This window comes from Priapulus caudatus, unplaced genomic scaffold (assembly GCF_000485595.1).
Source record: "Priapulus caudatus unplaced genomic scaffold, Priapulus_caudatus-5.0.1 Scaffold1161, whole genome shotgun sequence".
Taxonomy (NCBI): Eukaryota; Metazoa; Priapulida; class Priapulimorpha; order Priapulimorphida; family Priapulidae; genus Priapulus; species Priapulus caudatus.
The window spans coordinates 51,376-76,708 of NW_014578222.1; the positions used below are offsets into that span (position 1 = coordinate 51,376).

Sequence of the window (25,333 nt, forward strand, 5' to 3'; positions counted from 1 at the left end):
TTGAAAATAACACATTTACACTACGAATTACAATTATAGTGATATTGTGTTTTTCTTGAAAAACACGTCAAAATCATTAATTATCTACCGCTAATAAAACAAAACAATACATTTACAAATGGCGTATGGCATTTGTTATCTTGTTCTAAAGGTTTTCCACGCTTGCCACGACTCTCGCGTCTCGCGTTGCAGTGTGAGACTTTGTCTTGTTGTGCAGAATTAATTCATGACCACGTCGTTTCTCATCAAATATTATTTATATGTGGTTAGCCATCATAATATGCATAAATTACTGTGATGTACAATAAATGTGTATGAATTTGAATTTTGTGATTGATTCTTATCCAATCAGCATCCTTGTGATGAAGTTCCTGTTATCGTAAGTTTTCTAATAGCTGCGATGTGTTTCTGTCAACGCTAGTCTCGCAACATTAGCATTAGTCGTAAGTGTTATCGTAGCATTAACTTTAGCATTAACTTTACGATGTTTCTGACAACGGGCCCCTGGTCGCGAGAGTACGCGCACGCGCGACCGCGCGTGTGCGCGGGTCTTTGTCTGTGTGTAAGGAGATGTGATCTAAGTAAGATATTAAATGTTATACAGTTTACCACACAAGTTTTGGATTTGGATCTACTTCATCATTTCTACATGAACACAACTTCCTGTTTACATTTTGGTTGCCGTAACAGTCCATAACCTGGGTATCCCTTTGCGAACACAACGCAAGTTACTTTATTATTTTGACGGAGAGCGAGAGAGGGAGAGAGGGACGGAAAGAGCGAGTTCTGATGATGAAATGGGAGCCAGGCTGCGCTAGCGCCGACGACGATGACGATGGCGACGAGGATCGGCTAGAGATCGTAGAGAAGGAGGACCGTTGCTGCCGCCGCGTCGGCAAGGCTTGTCAACGGAGAGGAGAAGGACGAGAAAGGAAGAATAGATTCCGACGAAGGAAGAGAAAGATATGCAGTCACGCGAAAGGAACAAGAACGCAAGAGATGAACGAGACGGAAATACTTAAAATGGGTATGTGAAGCAATCTTGTGTCGGCATTTATTTCGTAATTAAAGTGAAAACGTTAATTAAACGTTAATACTCAAGGGGTTTTCCTGTATACACCATGCAAGCATGCACCATAAGTTTTTTTTATCCCTTCTACCTGTTTTAGTTCAAAGGTGCATGTTATGTTATGCCGATGCTTATATTTGCAGAGCGGAACAATATTTATAATAATGAAGGCCGATACAGTTGTTTCACAAGCTTACCTGACATTGTATGTATGCATGTATGTATGTATGTAGGTTTATGTTTGTTTTATGTAAGTGGTATTTTGTTCATGATATATGCTTGTGACCGTTTTTTTGTGTGGAAAATCTTTCTCGTGAAACTTTGTTTAGAAATTTGTGATCGTTTTCTTGAATTTGTGCTAACCAGTAGCGGTACGTTTCCACTATATTGTCAGACCGCTAAACACATTCTTCAATTAGAGTTTGATTATAGGCCAAAAACATTTCATCAAAAATGTTAAATCAGTTTTGCGTATTTTTGTTGGCTGTATGATGTATGATGGATGACGTATGATGGTTTTTGTTGGCTGTGTGATGTGTGGAAGTGACAAAGGTTGTCAGGCACGTCGGTGCTGTGTATTAATGCTCCTGTGTGCATGGGCTGTGTGCCCTGGGATTATGAAGATATAATCAGTCTCATGATATAAGTGAACACATAGCTAGAAACGTGGTTTCGGTAAATGCGTGTCGGTACACGAGTACGCCACTTACGTTACAGCATAAAAAAGACGCAAGAGTGAGAGTAATTGCAGCGATATCAGAATGTTCATGCCAAATGTGTTGAGTTTCTGACTTGTATTGTAATCGAACTTTATCGTTACTTGTTTTCTACGCTTTATATGTGTTTTCTTATTGTATTTTGATTGTTGTTATGTTGGGTATTAATTGTGGGTTGTTTAATCGGACAGTAAGACGTTTCCTTCGTTGGGTTGAGTTAGGAAGATATTAAGGTAGTAATTTTTTGGAATTGTTTAGGTTTAGGTTGAAGTGTAGATCAGCGAGGACGCATAATCGATGACAGAGTAGTCATCGTTTTGGGGAAAAGGAAGATAATGTAACATGTGTTTTGCACGTGGCACATGGACTAGTCAGTGGAGCTAGACTACTAGTTGTTTTAGTCATAGTCTAGCTAGACAGAGTGTCGCGCATCTTGTGCGGCTAGATTGATGTTATAGGGAGAATAGTAAAAGTGTTTTATGTCGGCCGTTTCTAGGGTCATTGTGAAATGGGGGTAGGACGCGGTCTGTGAGAACGGTTACATGTGCGTTCAGGATGTGGTATGAGTTTTGGGGGGAATATAGAGAAGAAAGATGTAGAAAGGAGGATTCTGGTTCTGGTCGCGAGAGTACGCGCACGTGCGACTGCGCGTCGCGTCACCTATTCCCAGTACCTGCTGATTTCTTCACGCGTCGCATCAAGACGTTGTCACCGTTTGTCACCGCTTGTCAATTCAATACTGGCATAAGGTGCGACATGCGAAGCATCGCATTCTGTCGCCACCGTTTGCTGAATACAATAATAGTGTAATAAAGCAGAAATCATGAGAGCGGAAATTAATATTGAAATGTAGGAATAGGGAGAGAGCATAGGTGATAGTGGCACGAGTATTAGAGAAATTAGTTAGAGGGACGACGATTATAGAAGCGTCCAACAGCACATTGAATAATTAACATCGCAACGCTTAGAGGATTGGTAATTATGCCAACGGCAGATGGGCGATTAGTTTAGAGGGCACAGAAGGTGTTAGATTGTAGCGAGCACTCAGTCGATAAGGCTAAAATAATTAGCCACTGTTACGAAGCAACGCATGCAGAATAAAAGTTACCAGGGACAGTTTGGCAGCCAGCCAAGGGCCAAAGGGTTGGGTTTGGACACAGTCCAAACTGACGTAAGATAGACCAGGCGGTCCCTCGTCATACTAATGTCCGACGCCGAACCAATATGGGAGATGACTGAAGCGGCCGGTGAGGCGAGAAGGGACGCACCCGACGGTAAGGGCACGCCCAGAGGTATAAAAGACGATGCGAAGCGAGAACATGGCCAGTTACGACGACAGAGTGCTGTGCCAAATAAAACAACGTTTTACCTGTGACAATCCTACTGTTTGCTTTATAACCGACTTGAATTTATTCAACGCTACAATAGCATTATCGCACATGTCATTTCACATTGACTCACCTGATGAACTTATGTCTATACCTGCCATCCCGCAACCCCGGCTCGATCACGTAGCCCCAACTGCTGAGGAAGAGAGAGAGAGAGGAGGGGGAGGAAGGGGGCAGTTTCCACGCACCCCACGAGAAATGTGAATACATGACATGATTATTGGCAGCCACCTTCTCAAAACACATTTGGGCACGTGGCTTTACGCTGCCCCAGGCATGCAAACACACACACGTACGCACACACGCACACACACACACACACACACACACACAGATACGCACGCACGCACGCACGCACGGATGCGCGCGCGCACACACACACACACACACACTAAGATACACACATGGAAGCATGAATGGATGGATAGTTGCATGGATTGATAGATATATTGATTGATAGGTAGATAGGTAGATTGATAGATAGAAAGCTTGATTGATTGCTAGATACACAGATAGATAGATAGATAGATGGATTGATTGATTGACTGACCATTCGCAGTTAGTTGATGCTTTCTTAATTCTGTGTACACACATGATTTATATCTCAATAAATGCTTAAAATGATATTAAAAACATTGTAGGTTGTGCATTAGTGTACGGAGTTTGTTCTAATAAATATAAAACGCGAGCTATAACAAACTTCAGCAGTGAACCCGATTCCTGCAAACTTTTAAATTATTACGGTTAGAAATGGCAGAAGAAAGAGGAAAAGGAGACCGACCGGGTCCCATGCGAAATTCTAGAGCAACTCTATTTGCATCGCTATGGCAACGGCATTGCCATGAAAGATATATTTGATTACAACTAGATCGCTGCCATGTAAAGTGTGCAAGTACTTCATTATCAAAGCAGAATCCAAGACAAATATATTGCATGTAGAAAATTTTTGAAATTACACGAAAGTCTATCATTCATTTATTGGAAAAATACATATTAATTTCATAACGGCAATTCATTAAGGATACTCTCCACGTTGTGCACGGGTATTGCTCTAGTGAAGATTAAACGTTTATTGGCGAATGAATCGAATCAATCACTTGTTTTATTTATAGAGGAGATATATCTCTATGTCAAGCCAAAAGATTTCATGCAATTTATAGCACCTAATTATGTTACCACACAAATTTTGAATTTTTATATAAAAATGGTATTTTGGATATTTCTCAACTACCAGAAAGAGTGAGGATACAAATTTTTGTCACATGTTAAGCACAATATGGACCAAAATAGCGCGTCAGGATTTTTCTTTAATTTTTATATTTACCGAGAAAACTCGAAAAAACTGCTTAAAAATCAAATTGTGTTAAAATAGAAAATTTTAGCGAATAAAGAAGCATATCTAATAAAGTACGGCAGTTAATAACAATCCCCGACGCGCTTTTTTACCACAATATGTTACGATTAAAACGAGTGTAAAATTAAATTAATCCGAGTTGTAATCACAGAGAAATATCCATTTATATATCGGCTACTATGTCAGAAATCGAAACGGAGAAATCAGCGTTTTTCTATTTTTCACAATGAGTGACTGCCTGTTTGCAAAATGGGTGAACGTATATGATATATCTATTGTTAGTACTTACTGCGACATATCCATGACTAGCTGACACCACTAAATTGGTAAAATGTTCCATGCACCTTGAGAAATTCTGAGAAATTACGAGGTTACCATCGCAGAACGCGCGAACTCCTCTCATCCTGACGTCACAAAGCTAATATGTCAACAAACGCGCGCGATGTACCGCACTATATGGTAAGGTGTGTTGCGAGGTGTTAGAACTATTTTGGGCGTGGGATACTTGTTGGATCACTAGCAGATGTACATGAATGTACATGAATACGTGTAATTTTGGTTTTTAGTTTAGTGATATAATTTTACGAAGCAACATTTTAAGTGATATCTATGTCTTACCATGAAACATATATTATTGTAAATATTATCAATTTCAGTTTTATAATGCCTGATGATATCTTGTTTGCAAAATTTATTTTAATTGTAACGTTGTTAACACTAGTTTTGCAATAAACCTATTGCCCAGGTAACACTGAACGTCCAAAAAACGTTTTATGGACGTTCTTTTTAGGTCCTGTTTCGTCTTCGTCCTTATCAAACGTTTTAAAAACGTTCTTAAAACGTTCATTTTGGACGTAACATTTCCCGCAAAATTTAGGTTTTTTGCATACGTTTAAAAAACGTTCTTAGAACGTCCACTTTGGTCCAACATTTTCCGCTAAATTTAGGTTTTTTCGGACGTTTTAAGAACGTTTTTAGAACGTCCGATCCTCTTCTTCATAATCAATATTCCCATGTACAGTTTAGACACACAAAAATGGATTTATAGATACTGGCGGATTCAAAGGGGACCTCCCCCAGTAATTTTTTGTTGTTATCCCCCTCTGATATCAGTGATGATTTTTTTTGAGGTGGGGTGTATTTTTATTTTGCTTGTCAGCCAGGTTTTCTTAAAACAAAATGGATTCAAAATTGATTTATATACATTGGCGGATCCAAAGGGGAGGGAGGTGGCCCTCTGCTCCCGCAAATCTGATTTTTTTGTAGACGCGCGGAGAGGCAATTTTAGGTAGAGATGGAGGTGTTTTTTTTTTGTTTGTTTGATTTTATGCTTGTTCGACAGCGAGACCCTTCGTAAGCCAGTGAGACCCTTTGTTTGCGGACCCCCCCTCTCCGCCCCCTCCCCCAGTTGGCAACAGCACCTCGAGTCGACATCGAATATTGGTCGTTTTTAGAACATAACGTCGATTGATGTGATTTCGACGTCCGTGCGACATCAATCAACAAATGTTGCAGAGACATTTGATAGAAATCAAATGTCACCTCGACATCGACAAGAAATCAAACATTGACCACTTTTTGTTTTTAGTTAAAATTTAAATCAATTCTTATTATGTTGACTTCTTATGTTAATCATGTTAATTATGTTCATTATGTTATCTTCAATAAATACATAATAAATAAATAGCTATGCATACGTCATATATGTTCATCGCACAGCAACCGCGCAACGCATTATGGGTAAAACGACGCCAGCGGAAAATAATCGGTAAGCAGAAATTATATTGTTATCATTACAAATCTAGCTAATCCATCGAATATACACATTATCAGTGTTTAAAAAACATACAAGAAGGCAAGTCAATATGTCTACTATTGTTGTTGTATAGTATTTGTCGTGAAACGTGAGTAAACACAACAATATCTTGTATTTTCCTATTACATACATAATATCGCATATCACATGATGTACAGTATTACTATTAGCGACATTTGCTCTCAGCGACTTGAATTGAATTGATTGAAACACCCTATAGTTTGTTTGCTCTACATAATTACTGCATTCACCGATCACACCTATGACACCACTTGCTACTGTAGGCCTATGTATAGTGTGGAATTAACACATGCTCCGACCAATTAGTTGTTAAATTACTTGTTAGTTTGTCATTCGTCGTTCAGTTTATGGGAACTTGGAATGACCTTGATTCAATTTCGAAATGTTTAGAAGTGTGTATATATAATGACTTGCATGTATGATGTTTTTAATACTAGCATATTGTCTTGAACCTAGGCGCTTTCTCGGTAACATATCCCAGTACGTAAGTACTTATCACGCAATACGGATACAGACACAATTTACACATCATTTAAAAAAATTCCTGAACATGAAATTTATATTTTACAATTTTCTCATGATTTAAGATGAGCACTATGTCATTGACATTCTCGTTTTTATCTTAAATCTAGGATCTGTACAGCTACTGGCAGGGCCACAAACAATCGGCAAAGGCCAAGCGGCATGAGATGCCAGACAAGCAGGTATGGGGACGATATCGAGTAAGAATCCTCAAAGTGACTGGTAAGCTATATTAATAGATGTTATCCCAACCCTTATTACAACAGGTTTTTTTTTTTAGATTTGTTGCAAAACCAGTCTATGAATCGACACACTGAAAGAACGAAAACAGTCGATGCATTCAAAAGTCTTTATTTATTTATTTATTTATTTATTTATATATTTTTGGTCAATTGGAATGGCTCCATATATTATTATTATTATTATTAAATGGCAAAAGTACTTGTATTTTCAGATACGCTTCCTGAGTCTAGTTGGTGGACGAGATGTCCAGGCAACGGCTAAGCTGGTAATGAAGAAACTTGGATCGAATCATCTGTGGTCGCATTTTAACAGGCAAGGGAGGAAGGGGAAACTAGGGGTGAAGAAGACAAAGTTCTACCCCGTCATCATCAGTAAGTATTGAGATTAAGTAATTAGTACGATTACAATGGTCAACAATTTTTCAGAAGTTGTCTGCCTCTGGGATGAAAGATGCCAATTATTATAGATTTTGATGTGATGAATCCCAATATGCTTAAAATTGCTGGTTGGCTTCAATTTTTGAGATATTTATATATTTCCATTTCACATGCAATTGTATTGGCAATACTGTACAGTTTCAGTATGAATTTTGGTCGGACAACTGTTTTATACAAGGTTTGGTCACTATAAAGCTTCTACTTCTCAATTCTCGGTCTGTATTAATTTTTACAGACACTTCATAGCACAACCCATGCGGTAGTCAGTAAGCATTGCTTTGTTATTGTCCTATTTTAGATGAAAAATAGAGATGGAATCTTTTTTTTAATCTCATGTTGTATGGGGATCAAATACCCATCAGTACTTTTTGAAATTTAGGGAAGCAGAAATGTAATCATCAGATTTTAATTAATATAATAATAATAGTGCCGTTTTTATATAGCACTTAACACATGATCTGTCTCTAAGCGCTAATACAATACAGTAAGTATTATTACCCCTCGGTCAGGTACATTGGAAACCCGCCCAATAATGACATTGATTTTGTTTATATATCAAGGTTACTATATGGTTAGCACCTGACAAATATTAAATTCAAATGTGAAGTGTTTAATAGAAATAAATGAAGCAAAATTTTTGCCATACAGTTTATACAGCATGCTACAGAGCATGTACAAACATAAAATGAACTATACATGAAAACTAGAGCCAATAAACAATTTTAACCACTATAAAATTAGTCAAAAGTTGACACAAATCAAGCTAGAAGCAGTTTGGCTGTTGACCATTGTTATGTTATCTAAACTTCATTTCGCCGCTTCAATATGCTATTGATCTCATGAAAGTTATATGCCCATCAGCATGATTGATTGGTATATTTAAACAAATAAAACTTGCCTCTGTTTTGATTCATCTTGAAACTGTGTCAGTTTAGTGCAGTAAACAGACTGCTTCATTCCAGTTTAATCCTAACTAAGCCGGGGGTGGATAATGCTTCCCCCTCGACGAATTTCCTGATTATTCCAGCGTGCGAAATTTTTTGATTGTGCGGCTCGATGACTTTTTTACTTTCAAGTCTTGCGCATCTTTTAAGATCATTTTTGTGAAATTCGGGTGTGCTGTTACAACGCTACGCTACCTTTAGTGTATGCATGTCAGCTCTAAAACGTGATTTTGTGTACAAATTGTGTTTTTAGCATTAATTGATATAAATATATTTTAACTTTCAATGGCTGCAATTAATTCATTTTCGCATATTCAAGCTTCAAGTGCCTGCGAAAATTTTTTCCAAAAAACTAAAGCGAAAGGTTGAAAAACAAAGAAATTCGTAAAACCAATAAATAACATAAGAAATCCATTTTTATACCAGAATTATTTTGATGAACAACTGTTAGGAATGCTACAAGAAATATTTACACCAAAAATTATCATTTTGAGACCTTTATTTAAAGATTTAGATTTCATGCATAAATTATCCTATTTAACCTGTTCACTACAGGAACCTGGTGACCCCTGTACAAAGTTTATGGAATTTTCAGTATCTCTTAGAGAATGGGTTAATCAATATAAAATAAAGAAAGTATTTTGGAAAAATTAATTGTACAGTCTTGTAGATCACTTCCCACTCTACAATTGTGCAAATTTTTGCAGCGATCGATGGTCGAGATCTGAAGGGCCCCCCTCGCTGTATTAATGACTGAAACGTCCGAGCCTAGTTAGGGTTTAATTCGTTTTGAAGTACAAGTTTGTCTTTTAAATCACATTTTATGCCTTCAAAATTGAAATTTTTCTATCATAAGGAAACAAGTTAACAAAACTGGTAAACCACCATTTATATAATGTTCTATTGGGTTTATGTCTTCGTTTTCAGGGGCATGTTTGAAGACCAATGCAGGTGCTAAGGAGGACGACATAGAGCAATGGATTGGGGATTTCCTGAAGCGAGCTGCCTTTTTCCCAGAGGAAAAAAATATAAGGTAAATCCAGTTCATATTTGTCGAGTGAATGTGGATTTCCATCACAAATAAAAAGTCAGAGCAAAATTGGTCAGAACATAAAACATTTAGGATATTACATTCTTTATAATATTTCGGTAATCACTATCATTGGCTCTTCAAATTGGCAACACAGGCCAGCAATGTGAAAGAATGGTGGGACAATCCATGTAAAACAACCAATTAGTTTGCAATTTGCCACCCGACCCCTCAGATTTAGCAAAAATTCTGGGATAACCCCTAAAAATATAGGTAAAGGTCACTTAAAACACAAAATGTTGGGGATCCTCCTAGATGGGACTAAGGTTGATCCATGACCTTGAAGTTGGCATATTTTTTAAATTCACAAAAAGGGAGCCCTCAATCAAATGAGTCGCACTTTGTTTCTTTTGTAATTCCTAAAAGAGGGCAAAGTCTACTACTATTGTACAAAATATGATATGCTAACCCCCCCTTTTTAAGCTATAAGGCATTAATCATGGTTCCAAAATTTAGACATTGGAGATTTAACAGCAATTTTGGTCACCCTCGGCGCAATAAACTAATTTTATTTTGTAGACAGCAAAGGTCTGTAGATTTCCAGGAAAATTTAGCTGCAGTAGCTAGGCAATTTTCATTATTTACATTTCTCTGACTGCGCATGCTAAGGAAGCCTATAATTATTTAGCAACAAAAGGTATGTGTGTTTCTAAGTTTGGAATTTTGTTTGCTTGCCTTAAATTGCAGAAATCTGACAAGCAACGCTACAGGTGAAGGAGCTCGAGGTGAACCAGTCACAGATGAAGCTTCTGATGAAGACTAATATATACTTCAATTTTAATCAAACTTGGATAATAATGTAAATATGTTTGATAATAAAATCACAAAAACAATCAAGTGTGTGTACCTAGCGTTTATTTAAAATACACCCTATGTTGGACGTAAGTAAAACTTTTGTAGGACGTTCTAGAATGTTTAAAATGTTTGCTGCACATTCTTTCAACGTCTACAGGCGATTTTGGACGTTCTTAAAAGGTTCTAAATACGTTCTTAAAAGGTTTTCTGGACGTTCTAAATACGTTCTTAAAAGGTTTTCTGGACGTTCTAAATACGTTCTTAAAAGGTTTTCTGGACGTTCTAAATACGTTCTTAAAAGGTTTTCTGGACGTTCTACGTTCTTAAAAGGTTTTCTGGACGTTCTTAAAACGTTTAGAAAACGTTTTATAAACGTCCATTTGGACGTTTTAAAAACGTCCAAAACCTTCCACAAATGGACGTTTTAAAAACGTCCATTTTGGACGTCCATGAAACCAATTGGAAACGTTTTTGTAATGATATGAATAGTTTAACATAATGATTTACTGTACTTTATTAGGACCGCCCCCTATACCATGCTTGCGCACAACACATGCGCAGTGGTCAGTTGCTCGGCAGTGTTCGCCATATTGTAATCATTCACTAAAACCTCCGCAGCCGTTGGATTTGTCCGGGAGAAATCTCAGCGATAACTGGACAAGATTCACGCAAAGGTTTGATGTGTATATGGCGGCGAGTGGTGGGGCCATGAAGGATGATGCGATACAGACAGCTATCTTCCTGCACGTGATTGGGGAACCAGCCCTGGAAGTTTATAATGGTTTCACGTGGGCCGAAGCAGGTGACGCAAATGATCTGGCCAAGATCCGTTTGAAGTTCAAGGACTATTGTATCCCGAGAACGAACGTGACGTTCGAAAGACACCGGTTTTTCACAACAGTACAAAAACCAGGTGAGACCATAGACCATTTTGTGACTGAATTACGCACGCGAGCAAAGACGTGTGAATTTGGAATTTTGCAAGACGGTTTGATCCGTGATAGAGTTATATGTGGGATACCAAGTAACACACTGAGACAACGCCTTCTGCGTGAGGAGAAGTTAACATTGGCGAAAGCCATAGACATTTGTAGGGCGGAAGAGGCCACCCGTTCACAGGTTGGTCAGTTGAGTGGCGAAGCAGCGGGTGCTAGTGGTAGTTGTACATCGTGTGATGCCGTATACAAGCGACAGCCGAAATCTAGTGACGAGTCAAAGGGATATAACTCTCGCAACCAAGAAGTGAAGAAGGATAGTTGCAAGTTTTGTGGGTACAGGCACCGACCAAATGCCTGTCCAGCCTATGGTAAACAATGTATTAGGTGTGGGAAAATTGGACATTTTATCAAATGTTGCCCAAACTCAGACAAACGCAAGCAAGGGCAGAAGGTTCACGCAGTGGAGACTGAGTATGACATTGACAATGAACAGTCTGACGAGTTCTTTGTTGATACTGTGAACACAGCTAACACATCACAGAGTTGGATAGTTCCATTAGACATTAATGGTACTGTATTACCTATGAAGTTGGACACTGGTGCTAATGCCAATATCATTAGTGAACATGACTTTTGCTCCATAGGACGTAAACCCAAGTTGCACACAAGCAAAGTGAAATTGACAGCTTATGCTGGTCATGATGTGCCAGTCAAGGGACAATGTATCATGAACATTGAACACAAGGGGAAGGTAAGCAAAGCACTGTTTATCGTGACGCAAGAGCCTGTTCATCCAATTCTAGGACTTCAAGAATGTGAGAAATTGAGATTAGTCCGACGTGTTTGGCAAGTGGATGCAGAGAATCAGGAAGACATAAATACAGATTCGGAACAGAGGCAATCAGTGAACACAGAATCACACAAGAGAAAGACTTCAGGTTTCTGTGACAGTGTACGCACAGAATACGCAGATATATTCAAAGGGTTAGGTTGTTTGCCCGGAATACACAAGATTCGTCTTGACGATGCGGTGACACCTGTTGTGGAACCTTGCAGAAAGGTACCATTTGGACTGCATGATAAACTCAAAGAGGAACTTGACAGAATGGAATCTCTTGACGTGATTACAAAGATTGACGAGCCGACAGAGTGGGTCAGCTCACTGGTCATAGTGCATAAGAAGACAGGACAGATTCGTGTTTGTCTAGATCCCAAGAACCTCAACAAAGCCATACGGCGAGAGCATTTTAAACTTCCGACCAGAGAAGAAATTATGTCAAAGTTTGCTGGAGCCAAAGTATTCACGAAGTTGGACGCATCCAGCGGGTTTTGGCAGCTGCGACTAGATGAGGATTCATCCAAGGTATGCACATTTAGCACACCATTTGGAAGATATCGCTATCTCCGTCTACCATTTGGAATCTCCTCTGCCCCAGAAGTCTACCATAGGACTATCTACAACATGTTCAGTGACATACCAGGTGTTGATACCAGTATGGATGATGTTATTATCCAGGGAGCATCTCAGGAAGAACATGATGCCAGTCTAAAGCGTGTCTTAGACAAAGCCAGGGAAGAGAACTTGAGGCTGAATGCAGACAAGTGCGTTATCAGTGTTTCTGAACTGACGTTCATTGGAGATGTTATCAGTGACAAGGGAGTCAAGCCTGACAGCACCAAGATCGAAGCAATCCATGCAATGGATAGACCAACCAACAAGAAGGAATTGCAGAGATTCCTAGGAATGGTGACATATCTAGCAAAGTTTGTGCCTGATCTGTCTACGGAGACAGCACCGCTCAGATCACTCCTACATCACAAAACACAGTGGGAATCGAACATGACGGAAGCGCTGACGCGACTCAAGAGACTTTGCTTATCTAGGTGATACCAGTGCTGAGAGTTTTATGACCCAAAAAGACAGATCAAAGATGTCAACAGATGCTTCACAGTCAGGTTTAGGGGCTGTATTGCTACAGCTTTATGGATGGTGAATGTGTTCCTGTGGCATATGCTTCGAGAGCCATGACGGGAGACCGAAACCCGTTACCGCTCAGATCGAAAAGGATACTCTGAAGTATTGTAAATTCGAGTCAGTATATTTATGGACAGAGTATCATCGCAGAGACCGACCATAAACCGCTTGTGTTTATCTTCGCAAAATCACTTGCTGATTGTCCGCCAAGAATCCAACGACTGAAATTGCGACTACAAAAGTATGACCTGAAAATCACGTACACACCAGGGAAACACATGCACGCAGCAGATACATTGTCACGTGCATACATGAAGAACACAGGAAACAGTGACATTGACATTGAGGTGCAAGCGTACATTGATGAAGTCAAATCAACAACCAGTGTGTCGGAGTCACGCATGAAAAAAATCCAGGATGAAATGCAGAAAGATGCAGATCTACAGCTGCTGCTGATTTTAATTCCCAAAAAACTCAGAAGTGAAATGCTGAAAAAGATTCATGTTGGAGACCTCGGGATCGAGAAGTGTCGAAAATGTGCACGCAAAGTCCTATTTTGACCAGGGATGAACTCCGACATCGCCAATGTGGTCAAAGATTGTGAACATTGTCTCACACATCAAAGCCGTTAACAAGTAGAGCCATTAGATCCTCATCCGATTGTAAGTCGACCATGGGAGAAACTGGCAACCGACTTGTTTTCATACAGTGGTCGAGACTATCTGCTAGTAGTTGACGCGTATTCGAATTATCCAGAAGTCGCTGTGTTGTCAAACGCAACTAGCAGATCTGTGATTAACTCACTGAAGTCTACATTTGCCAGACATGGCGTACCAGAGGAAGTGTTCGGAGACAACGGACCATGTTATGACAGCGCTGAATTCAAACAGTTTTCGGAAGACTGGGGTTTCAGACATACTACCTCAAGTCCAAGATACCCCAAGTCCAACGGACTAGCCGAACGCACTGTACAGACAGTGAAGAACATTATTCGTAAATCCAAGGAAAGCGGCGAAGATCCTCAGTTAGGACTACTTGCTTATCGAAGTACACCGATGGAGAATGGCTATTCTCCAGCACAGATGTTGATGGGTAGAAGAATTCGCACAAATCTGCCTATTCGTACAAACCTACTGGAAACAAACACCAGACAGAGAGTCGTCAAGAAGAAAGTGTTGTCGCAAAAGAAACAGAAACACTATCATGACCGTGGAACTAAGCAGCTTCCTGCTCTTGAACCCGGTTCCCGTGTTAGAGTGTTGAGCGACGATGGAAAAATCTGGCGCGAAAAAGGGGTAGTGATCAGAGAAGTCGCAAACAGGTCGTTTATGATTCAGACTGACAGAGGGTCTGATTTGCGGAGAAATCGATCGGTATTGCTAAAGACCAACGAGCCTCTGCCAAGGCCAGAGGTGGAGATGTCAACCCAGAAGTTGCAAGGGGAGACAACTCAGCAGCAGTCCGGTATCCCAGTGGAATCGTCTACACCCAATACTGTTGGTGACAGCCAGCCTACCTGTATCACCAGAACGGGTCGAGAGATCATAATGCCACAGCAATTGATTGAAGCATGAACAGACATATATTTCAAGTTGGAAATAGTCAGCAAATTTTCAGTTAATGCAAGTTTTTGTTTTGTGACAGTTAAATTTCAAGTTATTTCAGTGACAGCTGAAATTCAGTGTTTAATTTTATACACTAAATTTAGTTCATCAGGCAGATGAATATATTGTGAAAAGTTGAAGTTATTGTGAAAAGTTTGAATGAATGCGACACTGCTGAGCATTAGTTCTGGAAAAGTGCATCTGAAATGGAAAGTAGGTTAACACAACAAAATGTATACAACACCAGAGTTTGTTCATATGGTATGGTATCTTTATTTTACATACAGTGACAGTTTAGGCACAGGAAGGGAGATGTAATGATATGAACAGTTTAACATAATGATTTACTGTACTTTATTAGGACCGCCCCCTATACCATGCTTGCGCACAACACATGCGCAGTCATCAGTTGCTCGGCAGTGTTCGCCATATTGTACACATTCGGATCGTCAGATTACACGTTATATGTTTGAACCCTGTTGTCACTTGTTAGTGATTGTCACAGACAGACGTAACATTACAGTTTTAAAAATGTTTTTAAAACCTCCGATTGTTAGTTGGGTATCTATCTATCTAATGACAGCTGTAGCAGGGTTGACGCTTAATGATACCGGCTTAGTCATTATTATCGTGGTTGTATCATGTATCTGACGTCATAATGACGTCAGCCGCTGCTTACTACACATGTACGCGGGCAAGCAAAAACGCTCTGACAGTTCACATGTACCGTTATATGGAGAAATTAGCATGTACACAGGTGGCACATAGTGTTAGCCATCGAATAAAGTTGAAAACGAAAAATTGATGAAATTTCATGCACAACGTGGAGAGTATCCTTAAGTACTTGTGATATCACAACAATTTACAACAAGTAATACATAAATAAATGAATAAATAAATAAAAGTATGAATAATTGAATGAATAAATAAATGTAATAAATAAATAATTAATTAATTAATGCATAGTCACTGACAGCTGAAGGTTTGAAAGCTGCATCTAGTCCGTAATTTCTAACCGGTTTTATCTATCGCAGGTGTTAGACAGTAGGTTCCAAGCATCAATAAACGAGCGTTTGATAAATGCTACATGCATCTTCAGGCTTTGCTTTCCTGGTAAAGTCGTGACCATGGACTAGTCAGTTAGTAGAGCCAACCAATTACATGCAGTCGCGTATAGCAGGTTGAGTATAAACCATAGGTAGGCGGGTCTCCAGTTTGGGTATAAAATGTCTTGCTTAGCAAGAGAGAGAGACCCAGAGAAACAGTGAGAGATACAGACAGAGAGCCCGAGGGGAGAGACGGGGAGAGACAGAGCACGATACGTAGATACTGCACATTTGCTAGATAACGTACGTCACAAACTAATCCTCGTAAGTTATGACGTGTCTCGCGTAACTCTGGTGTACGCGCTTGCCCTGTTATGGGATTATGGAATTATACATAGTTAAGAGGTAACCATTAAAGAGAATTACTGAATACGTATACCAGTGTGGTTATATTCTTTACAATATGATTCCGAATAGACGTTAGCAAAGGGTGTTACATATACATCCACGCGTAACCACTAATGCGATCACTGCAAGCTAGCAGCTTCCCTACATTCGTTTCCAATCAATAAACTGCCATCAGATCGTGCGGCTTTATAAACGTGGATGTACTACGTGTACTGTAACATCTGTTTTGCACATGTTAAATTGAAATAGTAAATGTAGAGGCATAGGTTAGGATTGACCGTTTAGCATACAGATCAGAAATAGTTAGGTTGGGGAACTAGCAGATAGATTACAGACGTTAGGTGGCGCTTGTACAGATGCTGGCCATATGTGCATTTCGCGCGTAATTACTCGAATAAGAAAGTGTTGGTGTGTGTGATTGGCTGGGGTAGAGTTGAGCTGGCAGTGATTGGACGAGAAAGTTATATATAAAGAGCGGGAGCGCATTTGAACTGTTGGAACTGGGAGGACGGGACGACGAGACGGCGACTGTATGTTTGTAAACAATATATTTCTTTAGTTGAACACAAATTCTATATGTCGTCTTGATTATTTTTACTCTAAATTATTACATACAAACTCGTCCTTACAGTAAACCACATAGCCGCTCTTGTTACTCGTGTCCGCATAGTCTCGTAAAACGTATTATCAGGTATTCCTTATCACCTGATACTCTCAAGTGCATATTATTAACCAATAGCACTAAAACACGAACTATGGTCAATCCTATGCACGCTAGCAAGGTCATTGGGTAACGCTTAGAACAAACGGTACAAATATACGAAATTTGGTCTGAACAAATGTTATAAATATACTAATTATTAACTAATTAATGCACAGTCCCTGACCGCTGAAGGTTTGAAAGCTGCATTCAGCCAGCAATTTCTAACCTGTTTTATCTATTTGAGGTGTCAGACAGTAGGCTCCAATTATTGTATTCAGCAAACGGTGGCGACAGGATGCGACGCTTGGCACGTCACACCTAGCGCATAAGACGCTACGCACATAACGCGCGACGACAATGGACGGGCGCGCCTCCCGTATTGCCTTGTGCCGGGGATGGGTGACGCGACGCGCCACACGTACGAGCCAAGGTTTGGCCGATAATGACGAAAAACCGGTCGAATTGAAAATGTCGCCGGGCGGTTTTCGGAAACGTATAAATATGCACGGACGAAAGATCACAAGTTAGTTATTACCCAGAAGAAGAGACGAGAGACGATGTAGTGGAGATGTAATGGACGAAAACAGAAATGAAAACAGAAAATGCCTAAGCACGGTCACCTAGGTTACCGTAGTGTATATATATTTTGTATTGTGTTTTACTAATAAAGTCAGTCTTCAAGAACAAATTCTGCGACTACATTGTCTTTACTATTTTTGCTACGAAGCTGGAGCAAAGAAAACAACAACGTTTCCCAGTACAATACAAGCGTCAATAAACGAGCGCTTGATATCTGTTACAACTTTAGGCTCTGCTTCACTGACCGACTCCTCTATCTTCTTCCACAGCTCCTCAGCGCTAAAATTCAGTCCACTCTCACTCACCAGCGAACCGCTATCAAGACGTTCCAGTAACTCATCTACGTGCCGCTTACGCAAATACGCGACCGGCACGTATGAGATTGTTTTACCGCGGTCCTCGGCCAAAACATTGAAATTATCAATATAAGGTTGCAGCATTTTGTCATTAATTATAGACGATTGTACGTACTTAAATATTTTTCTTACGATTTCTTTGAGTTGCAACGGATCCGCTGAGTTAGATGATGCGACATGAAGCAGCGCAAGTTTTAAATGGTAGGAGTCGATCAGTATCCCAGGCATAAAGCGAGTGGCGATATACAGCTGAATAACGTCTATGTTTGCTGCACGTAAACGTGTAACGTTACTGTCTGTACGCAACTCATCCTTATTCGATATATTTTCACACTTAAAATAACAACCGTGTACTCGAGGATCAAGAAATGCCTTTGCTGTGATTAGAGCATTGCGATAAACTTTATCAAAACTATTGATCGCATGGTTTTCCGCTACTGCCGTACAGACGGACCAGTGCGTATTATCTGAGTTCACGCCAGGCTTGGGTACCACGTGGTAGTGGCAATGAGGAAAGACAGGAAAGTTTGTTGCGCCAGCTGGCTTGCCCGAGATTCGTACTCCCGGCGTAACATCGATCGATATACGTAGAAATCTAAAAAGTCCGCGGCCAACAAATATCATTTTTATTTGGGTGCAAACTTTGTTCCATGCCAAAATATTTTTTTTTTGTAGTTTGAATAAATTTTGTCCGTTTTTCATGACTTCACAAACAGCTCGGCATAACACCTCAACAAATTTTTCCTGTTGATTTACCGAACTAAGCGGGGCTGATTTTTCCTTGCGAATTGTTACAAAGCCAGGTGTATGTGTGTTTTCAATAATTACATTTGTTATATCGATTTCAAATAGGAAGTCGTATTCGTCCGGCAGACCAGCTTTTGTGCAGTTGGCCGTGCTGCCTATCAGAATGGCCCTGCAGGAGAAGTTACTGTCTACGACTTTCATCTCATTGCAGACTCGCTCCATCAGGTCTAGCACGTTGTCCCGCATTTTATCGCATTCCTTCTGATGCTCTAATCTTCCCAAGCCTGGCGTCTCCCATATATCAGACAGTGACGTCACACCACTGACATTACAGGGTAATATCTTAGATTTGCTGTTACAATAACAATGGTTGAGCAGCTTACTGACAAAGTATTGGTGAGCCAGTATAGCGCCGGCGGATTCTCTATAGCCGTCGTTGATGGTGACCTTACGGGCACGACCTACGGCCACCTGGTACGCTATTTGCACGTCCTTAAGAAGCCATGCCTTTATTTTATCCAATAATTTTGTCACAATACTTGCGTGACCGCCGTCGGCAGCACACGCCAACGCTGTCCAGCCATTGTTATCGCGACTCTCCTCCACACGCGCTCCTGCTGCTAGTAGCGTCGTGACACACGATGTCTGACCGCTATTGGCAGCAGACATCAACGCCGTCCTGCCATTCACGTCCGCGTGATCTATGTTAGCGTCCTCACGTAATAACGTTGTGACCGTATCCGTATGACCGCTATTGGCAGCAAACATCAACGCCTACACACACACACACACAGCCCCACACACACACACACACTGCACCGACACACAGGACAAACACACACACTACACACACCATCACACACACCACACAGTCACACACCACCACAAATACATGTACGCCACAAAACGAGCGCCACACCAACACACGCGCGCGCGCACACACACAACACACACACACACACGACACACATACATTTATATATATATATACATACACATACACACACAGGCACACATCACACCACACACACAACACACACACACACACCCACACACACACACACACCCACACATCACACATACACGTTGCGCACACATACACACGCACTACAACACGCGCGCACACCCATCACACACAATATATATATATATATATATATAATATATAATATATATTATATCATACCACATACACACACAGGCCACATCATACACACCACACAGCACACAGCCACACAGCACACACACACACACCACACAACACACACCACACAAATGTACCACACCATTACAACACACACACACGGCGGCCACACAGCACACACACAGCAATATACACACGCACACGCCTTAGAATACATTGCGCAACGCACACACCAGACGCACGCACCACACAGAGCACACGCACGCCGCCACACGACACGCTATATGAATGACACGCGCAACGCACACACAGACGCACGCACACACAGACACGCGCGGCTGCCACAACACGCACACGCGTCTAGTCCTTCGAGAACGACGCGACACACACACACACGCACAAATACCATGCACAACACATACACACACACACAACACACACACACACACACACACACACACACACAACACACGCACCAAACACCCACATCACACCACATCACTCACACACACACACACACACACACAACACACACACACACAAACTACACACCACCACACGAATACACACACACACACACATACAATATACAAAAAGCATGCACACACAGACAACACACACGACGCGCCGCCCAAATCAGCGCATACACACATCAGACCACACACAGCACGCACACTCACACCACACACACACGACACACACACACACAAACACACACACACACACACACGACAACACAACAACCAATACACACACACACACACCAACCACAAATACGCTATGCACGACACCATACGCACAGACACACGCACAAATTACGCATGCCACAACACACACACACACAACACACACACACACACCACAACACACACACCCACACAGCCACACATACACCACGCGACAAAATCGCATGCACACACAGAAGACACACACACACACCACAAAGACGTCATGCACAACACAGACGCACCCACACACAGATGCACACACAAACGCAACGCACGCACACACACACACAGGCACAAACACAACACACACACACACACACACACACACACGCATACACCCCACGACACCACAACACTCACACACACACAACACACACACACACCGCGCGCACACCACACACACATGCACGTAGCGCAAAGGCACATCACAGGCACAGCACACACACAACATACATCACACACAAACGGGCGCCAACAACACGCGGCGCAACACACAATATATATAACATATATACATACACAATACACATCACAAGCACACACACACTCACACTCAACACACACACACACACACACACACACAACACACACACACACAAACGTACGCACACAATCACACGCACACACGCCGTCACACAGCCCACAGCACACACAATAATATATACACACGCGCTCACACACGCACACGTCTTTAGAAGACACGCGCCACGCACACACAGCCACGCACACGCAGACACGACGCGCGCACACACGCACGCACACACACAACACACACACCATCACACACACACATCTGGACACACACACACACACACTACACACGTGCGCGCACACATACACACGCACACATCACCGACATCACTAGAACGCGTCCGCACACCTCCTCACATCATATATAGACACGCGCGCACACACCACCCGCACACTCTTAGAAGACCACGCGCACCGGTGCACACCACCGCGCCAGACGCGCGCACACAGCAGACACCACGCGCGAGCACACACGCCAACGCCTTCGAAGACACGTGCACCACACAACCAAGACGCACGATACACAGAACACCGAACGCGCGAGCACACCACGCAAACGCCTTCGGAAGACACGCGCGCGCACACACACCACGCACCAATACGCATGTACACCATACATAACACCACACACACCACACACAAACACAACTACACACACACACACACAACACACACACACACACACTCACACACACACAACACACACACACACACACCACACACACACATACAAATCAAATACAAATAAGTGTAGCAGATTCGCTTTTAGAATCATGCATCGTGTTATAGGTTTACTCTCACGAAGAGATGGCGCTAGCTGTGTTTTTCGTATCAGTCTTATTACAGTCTTATTGTGTGTTATTATCAGTGACTTCGTAGTGCGCGTACGGTACCGGTACTAGTACTACTACTAGTGTGGTATGTATACTGTACGTCTGTCAGCCTCGGTGTAGAGATAAACTACGTTACGTTACAAGCGTGTTTGAAAATATGCTGCCGACTGAAGGCATTCTATAGTGTAATTACTTTAGTGTTAGTGTTCTGTATGCGTTATTAGCTGTATGCTACTGTAGCTAAATGCTTAGCTCAATATGGTATGTGAGCTTAAGGCCTACACTGATAGTGATCATTATATGTGGCACAGCTGGCCGTGCGTGAGGCGCTTGTAAACACTCGCGTTACTATAGGCCTACGTTTAAGCTAAAGCTGACACTTGCAGGTTTTTCCTCAACAAATTGCATTCTCCCGCGACTTCGGCTTCCGCATATTTTGTACACAGGGAGGCCCCACGAAGGTAGACACCCCTCGTTAGACAGTTTATACAGTATAGCGAAGTTGATCTGATATCTAAAACGTATTCTTGTCATGTATAGACACTGGGGTTTAAAGATTGCACGATAGTAATTATTTAAGTTCGCGTGTTTGCGGTGGCGTTACGCGTCGCTTATTTCGTTTACGCGTCGAAATCGTGGCGACGATAACTCGAGTCTGACTCTGTGAGCGAACGTGCTGCTGTCACGGTGTGGCGGCAGATATCGCCTAAGTGAGCGAGAAGAAACCCGTTACACTGGGCCGTATACCAGGATCGCCGGCCGTGAGCAGGCGAGCAATGGAAGCGGAGGAGAAAAGAAGATATCAGAGTGTTAGAGATGGTGACGACGAAACGAAAACGAAGGGCAGGCCGTCGTGAGCTCTGGCCGAAGTTTCAGAGGGACTATATTAGAGAGGGAAGACGAGGAGCGAAAAATCGAAAATGGCAGGCCGTCGTGAGCTGCGGGCGACGTTTGAGACAGTAGCACGTTGGTGAGACTGAGACAGTAGCCACGTGGTGAGACTGAGACAGTAGCACGCTGTTGAGACTGAGACAGTTAACACGTGGTGAGCCTGAGACAGTAAACGTGGCGAGACTGAGACAGTAACACGCTGAGTAAGACTGAGACAGTAACACGGGTAGACTAGACAGTAAACGTGGTAAGACTGAGACAGTAACACGTGGTAATACTGAGACAGTAACACGTGCGAGACTGAGACAGTAACACGTAGTAAGACTAAGACAGTAACACGTGGTGAGACTGAACAGTAAACACGTGGTGAGACTGATAGCAGTAACACGTGGTGAGACTGAGACCAGTAACACTGGCGAGACTGAGGACAGTAACACGTGCGTGAGACTAAGACAAGTAGCACGTGGTGAGACTGAGACAGTAACACGTTGGTGAGACTGGAGACAGTAACACGTCTTGGAGATCTGAGTCAGTAACACGTGGCGAGACTGAGACGTAACAGTGGTAAGACTAGGCAGTAACACGTTGGTTTAAGGGCTAAGACAGTACACGTGGCGAAACTGAGACAGTAACACGTGGTGAGACTGAGACAGTAACTACGTGGTGAGACTGAGATCCCGTTAGAGCACGTTGTGAGACTGAGATCAGTAAGCACGTGGTGAGACTGAGACAGTAACACGTGGTGAGACTGAGACAAGTAACACGTGGTAAGGGCTGAAACAGTAACACGTGGCGAGATTGAGACAGTAACACGGGGTGAGACTGAGAAGTAGCACGTGTGTGAAGGAACTGAGCAGTAACACGGGTTAGACCGTTGGTGACATAGACAGTAAACGTGGTGAGATTGAGACAGTAACACGTGGTGAGACTGAGACCAGTAGGAACACGTCGGTAAGAACTGAGACAGTAACCACGTGGTGAGACATGAAAGACAGTTAAGCAACGGAGACGTGGAGATGGAGACAGTAACACGTGGCTGAGACTGAGACAGTAACACGTGGCTGAGACTGAGACAAGTTAACACGTGTGAAGACTGAAGACAGTAACACGTGGCTGAGACCTGAGACAGTAACACGTGGTAAGACTGAGACAGTAACACGTGGACGCAGTAACACGTGGAGACGAGACAGTAGCACGTGGTGAGACTGAGACGTAGCACGTGGTGAGACTGAGACAGTAACACGTGGTGAGACGAGACAGTAGGCACGTGGTGAGACTGAGAAAGCTAACACGCTTGGTAAGACTGAGACAGTAACCACGTGGTGAGACTTGAGACAGTAACTACGTGTGAGCCGAGACCATAGCAACGTGGTGAGACTGAGAAGTAACCACGTGGGAGATTAAGACAGTAGCACGTGGTTGAGATAAGACAGTAACACGTGGTGAGACTCTGAGACAGTAACACGTGTAGACTGAGACAGTAACACGTTGGTGAGACTGAGACAGTACAACGTGGTGAACTGGGACAGTAACACGTGTGAACGGACTGAGACAGTTAAACTACGTGGTAAGACTGAGACAGTAACACGGTGGTGGACCGAGAACATAAGTCACGGTGGTGAGACTGAGACAGCTAACACGTGGTGAGACTGAGACAGAACAGTGGTGAGACGAGACAGTAGCAACGTGGTGAGACGAGAACATAGCACGGGTGTGGACGAGAAACAGTACACGTGGTGAAGACTGCAGACAGTAACACGTGGTGAGACTGAGACAGTAGCAGCGTGGTGAGCCGAGACATAGCACGTGTGAAACTGAGACAGTAACACGTGGTAAGACTGAGACAATAACACGTGGTGAGACTGAGACAGTAAACATCGTTGGTGAGACGCGAGAAACATGAGCACGTGGTGAGACGAGACAGTAACACGTTGGTGAGACTGAACAGTAAACACGTGGTTGGACTGAGACAGTCAGCACGGGTGGAGACGAGAAATACATGTAGCTAACAGTAACGTGGTGATGGACAGTACAGGGTAGACTAACAGTAACACGTGTGAGACCTGAGACAAGTAGCACGTGGTGAGACGCGAGAACATAGGCACGTGGGTGAGACTTGAGACAGCTAACACGTGGTGAGACTAAGAACAGTACACGTGGTGAAACTGAGAGCAGTAACACGTGGTGAGTCGAGAACATAGCACGTGGTGAGACTGAGACAGTAACACGTGTCGAGCTGAGACAGTAACAGCTGGTGGAGACTGAGACAGTAACACGTGCGTGAGACCTGAGACAGTAACCGTGGTGAGACTGAGACAGTGCACGTGGTGAGGACCGAGAACATAGTGCACCGGGTGAGACTTGAGACAGTAACACGTTCGGTGAGACTGAGATCAGTAACATCGTGGTGATACTGAGACAGTAACACGTGTGAGATCGAAACATAGCACGCTGG

General features: G+C 42.3%; 2 protein-coding genes and 1 long non-coding RNA gene across 3 annotated transcripts; all 3 read left to right on the plus strand.

Annotated features, from left to right (window-relative positions):
- Window positions 1–9,496: 9,496 nt before the first annotated feature.
- Window positions 9,497–10,867, plus strand: LOC106815627. The gene is made up of 2 exons (XR_001394764.1): window positions 9,497–9,543; window positions 10,288–10,867. It is a non-coding gene; the product is annotated as an uncharacterized LOC106815627 (long non-coding RNA).
- Window positions 10,868–11,082: 215 nt separating this feature from the next.
- On the plus strand, window positions 11,083–13,221 carry LOC106815625 (uncharacterized protein K02A2.6-like). Its single transcript, XM_014820114.1, has one exon. It carries the CDS (start codon window positions 11,083–11,085, stop codon window positions 13,219–13,221), a length of 2,139 nt encoding a protein of 712 aa, XP_014675600.1.
- A 398-nt stretch (window positions 13,222–13,619) lies between these two features.
- Window positions 13,620–14,882, plus strand: LOC106815626 (endogenous retrovirus group K member 6 Pol protein-like). The gene is made up of 2 exons (XM_014820115.1): window positions 13,620–13,834; window positions 14,132–14,882. Exons 1-2 carry the CDS (start codon window positions 13,620–13,622, stop codon window positions 14,880–14,882), a joined length of 966 nt encoding a protein of 321 aa, XP_014675601.1.
- The last annotated feature ends 10,451 nt before the right edge of the window (window positions 14,883–25,333 follow it).

Excerpts from the sequence above, each read along its gene's own strand:
- LOC106815625 (XM_014820114.1), top strand. The coding sequence starts at position 11,083 with ATGGCGGCGAGTGGTGGGGCCATGAAGGATGATGCGATACAGACAGCT.
- LOC106815626 (XM_014820115.1), top strand. The coding sequence starts at position 13,620 with ATGAAGAACACAGGAAACAGTGACATTGACATTGAGGTGCAAGCGTAC. Across the intron at positions 13,835-14,131 it reads GGAGACCTCGGGATCGAGAA|ACATGGCGTACCAGAGGAAG; the intron begins GTGTCGAAAATG and ends TACATTTGCCAG.